A 9086-nucleotide genomic window follows, 5' to 3' on the forward strand; every position below is an offset into this window, starting at 1 on the left:
GCGCCCAGAGATCCCCACGCAAGAGCTGGCCCTCCCTTCACCCAGCCTGGCCTGTTTCACCCAACGCTCCAAGCTTTCGTCCAAGACGCACCCCACAGCCAGCCAGTCGGCCCACCTCACACCCCTACCTCCCTCACTAATGTACTCACTCCCCTCTCTGGCACACATCAGTTCTTGACCGAGCTGGAGCAGCTCATCGACTCCAGCAGATCGCTGTTGCGGAGCCGCCCCTCAGGTTCCAACCCCCCCCCCCCCCCCCCTTTTCCCCTGTGAATCATACATAGCCTATCCCCTGTACTTCTCAATTCCCTTGACAACAAAGAAGCTATAGTGGCAGTCCGCACCACAGCCGCTGCGAATTGGGAACGAGACCTAAACAAGCTTTGGCATTGCAGATGGGGAGTCGTGGCTGACTCTGGCACGCATCGTTGTGATGAATGCGACCGCTTCACTGTCACTGCCACCTGTCCTCTTGTCCCGCTGTATCTTTCTCTCCCTCTCCCTCTCCATCTCCATCTCCCCCCCCCCCCCCCCCCTCTCCCCCCCCTTTTCTGCCGTTGCTCTGTCAGCTGCGCCCTTACCCTTATCTGAAGTCTATCAGTAAACACCCAAAGCACATTGTCATGCTCAGGTCGTGACAGTCGTTCACACTCACGAGGCGATTCATGGTCCAGCGAGCCCTCGTTCCAGATGGTCTCCTTCCACGACGACCCTGCGACGGTCGGCGGGACCAACCACACGCCTCTCCACAAGCCTCAGCAAGCGGCACCTACACCCAGTGCGACCTCCCCCCAAACCCTCTCCCCCCCTTCCCCGACCTCCCTCGGTCCACCACGGACCGTTTCGAAGCCCTGTCCCAGGGCTCCTGACCCTGCATCCCCGGCACCCGTATGTGCGTCTTCTCATGGCTGCTCTCTCCTGCCATTTGCTCTCTCTCGCTCTCAGGGACGTCGGTTCCTCGACCATCAGCCACCGCCTTTTCCTTCTCTCAGCAAGCCAACGTCTACAGACACCAGATCCAGAACTACCTGGAACCCGACTTCCACCGCACACCCGACTACATCAGGTGCTGTGGAGCTCGTGTCCTGCCCATCCCCCCTATACTCCTTCCCCCTTGTCTCTCCCAACTCATTTGGGATCGCACCATGGAGCGTTTCGGGTGCCTGCTCATTCTCAGGTGTTGCACTCTTAACGGTGACACGGATGGCAGGCAAAGACCCCCCCCCCCCCCCCCCCCCCCCGCCCCACCCATGGCGCACCCGGGCACTCCCTGGATTGAGTGTTGGAGGGACCGGCACCGAGAAATGCATGCAGACAAACAGAGAGAGATGGGGGGGGGGGGGGGGGGGGGGGGACGAGCTGCACCGTCAGCAGCCTTAAGAACATGCAGCCTCGCTAACGACCGGCGCATTGTTAGGCATGACGGCAGGAATGGGGGGTGCAGGCAGTGTCAAACCTGGGGGATGCCACTGACTTTCTGGACTTGACATGAGAGACAGAGAGACAGAGAGAGAGAGAGAGAGAGAGAGAGGACACCAGCGGAGAGTACCGCGAGAACGGTTGCCGGAGATCAGGGTAGAGAGCGAGGGGACCCTCAGTCCCACCTGGTTTGCGTGCTTGGCAGGTTTGAGCAGGCTTGGAGGCAGCCCCCCCAGTTCCATGCTGCAGCAGACACCGGGGTGGCCGAGCTGCGAGCGAAGGTGGCTGCACTTTCACAACGTGTCCAGGAGGCAAGCAGGCAGCAGAGGCTTAGCCCAGAGGTACCAGATGGCCTCCATTAGGGAAGGCTCGTTCTTGAACTGGCATAGCTGCTTGAGCTTTGATGACTCGGTCAGCCCTTGCCTTTGTCCTCCCCCGGCCTGTCCCCACGACTCCGTCTGGTCCTCATCCCTCCCCGCCACCCGTTGTCTCGCTGCCCTCCTGCGTCCTTCCGATCATTCCCCATAACTCCGGTCGTGTCTGTATCCGTTGCAGTCTTGTGCTTGTGCTCCCATCTTCCCAACGCCAAACCTCGGGTAGGTTTTGTCCCAGCCGCCTGCACTCTTGTCTGTCTGACGTCCTTTGCTTGCCCAGGCAATGGACGCCAAGCTGCAGGAAATGTTTGACACCATCTTTGACCTGGCGATGCCTCCCCTTAGCCGCCGCGGGTCTCCGACCAGGCGCAGTAGGACACAGCTGCATGGCCACCGCTTTCGTGCTGCAAAAGACACTTCCTTCTGCTTTGGCTCTCGGCGGCGCCGCTCGCACAGTGCCTCACGCAGCCCTTCAGCCTCCCGTTCGGCACGACGATCTGTCTCGCCTCCCTTCAACCCCATGACCACCCCAAGCACCAAAGCCCCTCAGCAGTCACCCCCCTACTCACCATCCTATGGCAGTCCAGCAGGGCAGCAATCATACGATAGTGGGCCATCCTCCGCTACAAATCGAAGGCAGCAGCAGACCAGCCTTTCCGGCCAACCTAACGCCGCCCCGGCACGCACTGCTGCCGGGGCCGCTGCCATGGCACCGAGCAGCAACGGCAGTGAAGCACCACCCAAGCTCTCTCCTGTCAGCAGGGCGTCCTCAAGGCCAATGCAAGCTAGCCCCTCTGGCAGTCCGGCGTCGGCATTTTCTGTCCCTCTCCGCCGAGTTGAGTGGCCTGGGGAGCAATCACAGGGTCAACCCAGCCCACGAATGACATCGACTCCTCCTTCCCCTCGAGCTTCTCCCGGTGAAGGGCTGAGCACAGGGCAACAGTCCTACGCAAGCACAGAGGAGCCGCCGCCGCTGCCAGCCCCTCCTCCTGCGCTCCCCCCTGCTGCCTTGCCTTCCTGTGCGGACGGTCGCAGCACCAGGCAGCAGCAGCTGCTGCATCCTGCAGAGCCGGTGTCTGCCCCAGTGCCTCACCACGGTGGGGCTAGCGTCCCCTCGAGCGGCCATGCCGACCTTCGAAGCCTCCGCTTCGGCACAAGTGAGCGCAGCAACTCTGCCGGGCCCTCGGCCCCTACCACCCCAAAGTCACACCCCATGACACCATCTGAGGCGAGCTTCCTGTCTGATGCAGCTGTGGCGGCAAGCGAATCCGCGTCGGAGTACAGCCGGGCAGCCATGCCAGGAACTTTCCCGGTTGTCCTTGGTGTGGACAGTAGCGGAGCAGTGAGGTCTGCTGAGAAGCCGAGTGCTAGCACAGAGCACCCAGTCGTCGTCACAGGCAGCAGTCAAGGGCACAGCAGGGCCTACGGCCAGGCACCGCTGTCTTCTGCTGGCCTGTCTCCCAGCGGAAACCCCGACCCTTTGCTTCCGCCTCCTCCTTCACTCCCTGCCCATGCCGACAACAGTGCCAGAGGCAGCGAATCAGACACGGCGGAACCGCAGTATGCTCTCTTGGGCGGCGGCAGGTGGGCCGCCCGTCACGCGTCGCCGGGTGTGGTCTCACAACAGCTGGCTATCTTTGAAGATGAATAAACCCTTAAACCGCAGCTGGGCTCATAGTGGCAACCCTTCTTTGCGCTTGCTGGTGAGGCACGTAGCGGCGTCCTGTAAGTTTTTCCCAGTGCTCCATGGCACTCCATGCGGAGACGATGATGCTGAGGCCCTGCAGTACTGTGGAATTGTACGCCCTGCAGCGGCCGTTGCATTGAGGCAGGCATGCACTCCGTACCTCCTCGTGAGCACAGCGGGGGTATACTGCGGCACAAGTCTGAGGAATTGCTGGGCCTGCCACGCCTACGCCCTCTCACTGCCCTCAGGCATGCGCCCGACGTATAAACACTCGATTTGTGGTTGGGGGCGGACACGGCAGGTCACTGCCTGGCTGCGCCACAGCCGTCCCTGCTGCCTGCGTCGGTTTGTCGGCCTCCCATGCATGCAATCGCTGCGTCTCGCCAGTACGCTTCACTTTATAGTCGGTCGATGTCTCTTCTGTCTCATGCAGCGTGGTATCCCTTGACGCAGCCATGACGGCGGCTCCCGGCCGCTTGGCAGCGATCCGCCCCTTTCCATGATCTGCAGTTGGTCGTGGCAGGCATTCTTGCATGCAGGACCATGGGCTAGAAGGGGTCCTTCCTTCCAGCAGCTGCGGGGTCCCCCGGGCCCAGCCAGGGGAGGAGGAGATTAATTGAACTGCCTACTCATGGTCTACCCTGCATTACAGCTGTGAGCTAATACAGACGTGGCTACCCTAGGTCATGTCCTGCGCCCGCGCGAGCGGTTGCTGCTGGCTATTTGTGTCTCTGCTACTATGGGCTTGCGGCCCCGCGGTGGTGGAGCCCTGCCCGCCATACCCACCTTGGCAGTCGCCAGGCGGAGGCAAGGATCAGAATATCTTGACCGAGCCGGGGGCTAGCAGCTCCCAGGCGTCAGGGGGTGCCGGGGATCGGCTCATGTAGTCGAGGAGGAGCTCCCCCAGAAAGCAGTCGAAGCCATCCTGGTTGAGAAAGGTGTTGGCGTACTCATTGGCTTTCTGCACCATGTCCAGAAGGGTGGAGGCCGGCTGCTCCTCCGCCCACCGCACCTGGCTTTCGAGGTCAGAAAAGTTATTGGCGGTAGGGATGTAGTGCTCATAGGGCTGCAAGTCCGCGTACCAGAACTCCTCTAGGGCGGACTCCTGCTTGATCACAGCCACGGGGGCGACAAGCAGCTGCCTCAGGCGGTCAGCGCAGCCCACTCCATCGGCTGTCAGCACATAGCGGAACTCGGCAGTCTGCGTGTCCATGGACAGGTAGCCGCGCTTGTCAAGCTCCAGGCCTCTATCCTTCACCCACTTGGGAGGGCCACTCCCCATCCCGTGGCAGCCCTTCACCCGCGTGCTATCACAAGGGGAGAACCCCGGCACCGATGTCATCCTCACATCCGTGTACTTTGACCTGTGCTGGTACCGCTCAAAGAGGTCTGCTCGCTCGGGGCCAGACAGTGCTCCACGGAACACCGCCTTGCCGGCTTTGGATGGCCACGCGGCAGCTAGAACAGTCCAGTTTGCAGACGCTGGGACGCGCACGTGAGCCTTGTAGGCACGGGGGATGAGGAGGTGGCTGCCCTGCAGTGAGCGGCCCATGCAATGGGCAAACACCGGGACCCCCAAGGTCCCCACTTTGTCCAGCTGCTCAGCAGCGGCAAGGGAAGAGTAGATGAAGGCGAAGGTCTGGTTGGCGGGCAGCTTTGCGATCACCCGCTGCAGCATGTGGGCTAGGTGGGTGATTGCATTCCTGGTGAAGTCGTCGATCTCTGCGCCGGCCTTCAGCTGCAGGTGCCCGTGCACCACCTGGGGGACAGGGGCATAGGTGGAAAGCCACAGCTGAGTACACACACCCACGGTGGCCAGGGGAGGGGAAAGTCCCAGAGGGGGCTGGGTCTGCCATGAGGGAGCTCATGTATGAGGGAGTCCGATGTGTGTTGCGGAACCGGCTGCTGACATCACAGGACCTGGTAGGTCGTGCGTGTGTGTGTGGGTGGGTAGGTGTAGAGAGAGTGAAGGGAGGGCACCTGCACCAGCACTGTCTTTTGCCTGGTCAGCTTGTCCCAGTTGGAGTGTGCGAAGAGTTTCTCGAAGGCTGTCACAACTGAGGCAAAGTCCAGAGACTGGGCTGGGGTCTTGAGGCTCTGTAGCAGGCGCCTCGCGTGCTTGCGTGCCCATCGCCGGTGTCCTTCTTGGTGGCAAAACCCCTGGGGGCGACTCCTAGCAGCCGCATGCTTGGCGGCGAGGGAGCGTAGGTAGGTGAAGCTGTGCCAGCCCTCCCGAGCATGTTTGAGTTCATTGGCCTCCTCGGGGCTGAGGGCAGGTGGAGGGGGTGGGGGCGGTGCAGGCGGTGCAGGCGGTAGAGGCGGTAGAGGCGGTGGGGGTGCCTTGGGGACCCGTGGCTGCGGGCAGGCTGCGAGCAAGAGCCATCCAGCTGCCCCGCTGTAGGCAGCAAAGACAAAAGCAAGGAGGACCCCGAGGGCCAGCAGGAGTCTCCTGCGGATAGGCCTCGATGCGCTCATCTCTGATCCAGGGGTTGAGTAAAAAGTATACCTTCAGAAACTCCCTGGTACCTCGCCTAGGTGGAAAGTCCGGTGGTGGCCGCGTGCGGAGAGAGGAAGCGTCGCCCTCTCAGCCCGCGGCGGCCGACTTCAACGCGTGGCAGTGCCTCACAACCCGAGATAGCCATGTCTCGCCATCCGCGTCATGCCACCGGACGTCTTCCAAGTCAAGTGCTGCTGACGCCGGTCTGTCCTCTCGCTATGTGCTCGGGCCTCGGACGAGTAAAGCTATCGCTAATAACTGAACGCTTTTATAGTAATATGGATAGTTATTATCTCTAAGTGTATACATCACAGTACCCTACCAAGTAAGGATACTTGCCCCACCCACAAAGAGTGACGGGATGGTTACAGTCCCTTGGTTACAGGGGGGCCGGGGCCATAAATAATATGGCGCAGGTCAGGAAAGAGTGGGGCAGGGGTTTTTCGACCCAAGTTCTCCCGGGGGTGAAAAAAAAATCCGTAATAGCACTAGCTAGCTCTACTAACGTACTAATTTAGCTTTAGATAGCTCCGAGTACTATCTATAGTTTACTACGCTTGCTACCCTAGTATATATTTACCCTACCTGCTGGCGCTACACACTCGTGTAAATGCATACGAGTACTAGTACTAGCTAGTACTAGCGATAGTAGCTTGTATCGCTAGCGATACATGCTGCTACTCGTACTAGTACGAGTACCAGTATCATCCTTCGATCAACCTGAATTATGCTTACAAGTACTATCGCTATTATATATGCTACTGACGGCCAGTGGCCACCGGCCACCGCCCACGGACGACGCTTCAGAATCCGTCATTTTTTTCACCCCCGGGAGAATCCGTCATACTAGCTAGCTATAGTATTCAGACTGGTTTTTTTTCACCCCCAGGGAGGAAGGTCAACAAATCCCTGGCCATGCCTTTCGGCAGTACTCAGACTGGTAGGGATACTACATTATTTTCGAGAACAAATCAATATTGAAGTTGCGGGCCACGCAAAGTCGCAACCAATCACGCAAAATTAGCGAATATATTACGAGAAAGTAAGGGTCTGGTACCAGGCCTACTGACAACCGCGAATTAGCTGCTCCATTGCAACTTGCAAGTCCCGCTGGAGCCAGGGGCCTGGCCCCGCGGGCGCGGAACACGGGCCACGTAGGATACGTTAAAATCGATTTCGTCCGCGAAAATTTCGTGGCAGATCTTAATTCTTAAATGACACCTCCTCCCACTGGGTTTCGGCCTTTTGGGAACTCGATCTGAGCTTCATCATGAGAACGTAGGAGATACCCGGCCTGAGATGACATATCTCGTACATATGTTGAGCTCGGTGACTCCGGCCCGTTGGCTTTCGGTGACGCGTCGGCCAGCGCGAAGCCGCGAACCCACTCCCATCAGGTGGCGATCACAGACCTAGCACCTCACACATAGAGGTCACCTCCGCGCGCACCTTTCCTTCTCAAATCCTACTTTATCCGTTTTGTCCGATCTGACAAGAAGCCATGGACCCGGAGAGCACCAATGGGAGTGCCCAGCGCCGCCTGGGAGCGCTGCAAGCCCATCTCCGCCCTAGGGGGGCCGACTCCCGGGGCTGGCGTGTCGGTGTCGCCGACCGCAGCAGCGAGCAACCCGGTGGTAGAAGCTGCGATGGTGCAGGATCAGGCCGGCAACTACGCTGTTGATCTCCCGGAGGTGCTGTCGGAAAACGGATCATGGGACGTGCGCAGGTGGGTGGTGTTTTCGCTCCAGGCATATTTGCACAACCAAGGACGTCAGATGGCCACGGCCGAGCGACATATAGGCTATAGCGGCCCGATATGTGCACACGACGTCTTACCCTACTCGTAATGATCTGCTCCTGGTTCTGCCTCTGCGCCTGTATCCCTGTCTCAAGGGAATCTCCACCCCCCCCCCCCCCCATTCCTTCCCTTTACCTGTCTCCCTCCACCATCCCCCATCCACTCCCTACGGCTGTCCTTCCGCTGTGCCTCTGACGACAAGTGCGTCTCCTGTCCTCTCCTGTCCTCTCCTGCCCTCCAACCTGGTTTTATCTCTAGCTGCCCCACATCCCCCTGTTTCCACTCCCGCGCCCTCTCCCCGAAAACTTCTTCCCACTGTCTCCCCGACAACTCCTTCCCACTGTCTGAACGGCAGGCACCCCCCCCCCCCCCCCCCCCCCCAAACATGGTACTCCGACAGCGGCAAATCACCTCCACTGCAGCGAGTTGGCAGTCCCTGCCCCTGCTCACCCTGACTCACTTCCGCCCGTTGTCTACTTCTGTCCCTGATCCGCCGCCGCATGTACCGTTCTCAGGTCTGTGAGGTCGCCTCGCTCGCTGGTGCAGCGCTTCCCACCCCCAGACGACCATATCAAAACCCTCTACGACAATCTTGAGCTGAGTGTTAACAGGTTCCACAACGTGAGTGTTCACGCAGCCACGTCCTGCCTGCCCACGCAAAATGATGGAGAGGGACTGCCTGTTCACGTGTGTGCGTGCATTTATGTGCGGTCCCGGAGGACCAAGCGGTGGCGTTTCACCAGGGCCGAGCAACTACGCAAGGCCACGGCCGGCCGGTGCATGCAACAGACAGTGTTGCTTTCCTCACACGCAAGCACAGAGGCAGAGCACCCCCTGTCCTACCGCACATACCACAGTTGGCACTTGCGTGCTGTTCGTTCGCTGAGAACATGCCTCGGCCTGGACGCCACCCATGCCGCCTGCTTCTCCAGAAGCCGTGCCTTGGAACTCGGTCCGTCCGATCGAATGGAAAGCCCGGGCGCTACCAGTGGACGACATTCTCAGAGGTGAGCAACCGCGGACCACCGCGGGTGCACGGCACTGTCCTCGGCATGCTTCCTCTCCCTGGTAGCGCCATGTCACATCCCTGTGGATGACCGAACGCATTCCTTCCCAGGTCGGAGCAGCCCGAACAGCTGCCGGCTCAGCTCTCCTCCACTACGGAATCGAGCCGGGCTCCACCGTGGGACTGTACTCTGTCAACTGTGCTGGTGCGTGTCTCTCCCCCGCGCCCTCTCCCCCCCCCCCCCCCCTCCCCATTCTCTCCCCTTCAACATACTGTCTCGGGCGCGCTCTGCTCCTCCCCCACCG

General features: G+C 60.2%; 2 protein-coding genes across 2 annotated transcripts; both read left to right on the plus strand.

Moving 5' to 3' along the window:
- The first annotated feature begins 690 nt into the window (after positions 1-690).
- Positions 691-3444, plus strand: LOC142357358 (uncharacterized). Its single transcript, XM_075409007.1, has 4 exons — positions 691-892; positions 946-1066; positions 1625-1760; positions 2074-3444. Exons 1-4 carry the CDS (start codon positions 691-693, stop codon positions 3442-3444), a joined length of 1830 nt encoding a protein of 609 aa, XP_075265122.1.
- A 3975-nt stretch (positions 3445-7419) lies between these two features.
- Positions 7420-8986, plus strand: LOC142357359 (uncharacterized; the record flags this gene model as incomplete). The annotated part of the gene is made up of 4 exons (XM_075409009.1): positions 7420-7703; positions 8291-8396; positions 8708-8782; positions 8893-8986. Coding segments are annotated over exons 1-4 (481 nt in total), but the record flags the coding sequence as incomplete, so codon positions are not given.
- Between the last annotated feature and the right edge of the window lie 100 nt (positions 8987-9086).

Source organism: Convolutriloba macropyga, unplaced genomic scaffold, assembly GCF_964194025.1.
Source record: "Convolutriloba macropyga unplaced genomic scaffold, txConMacr16.3 SCAFFOLD_4460, whole genome shotgun sequence".
Lineage (NCBI taxonomy): Eukaryota > Metazoa > Xenacoelomorpha > Acoela > Convolutidae > Convolutriloba > Convolutriloba macropyga.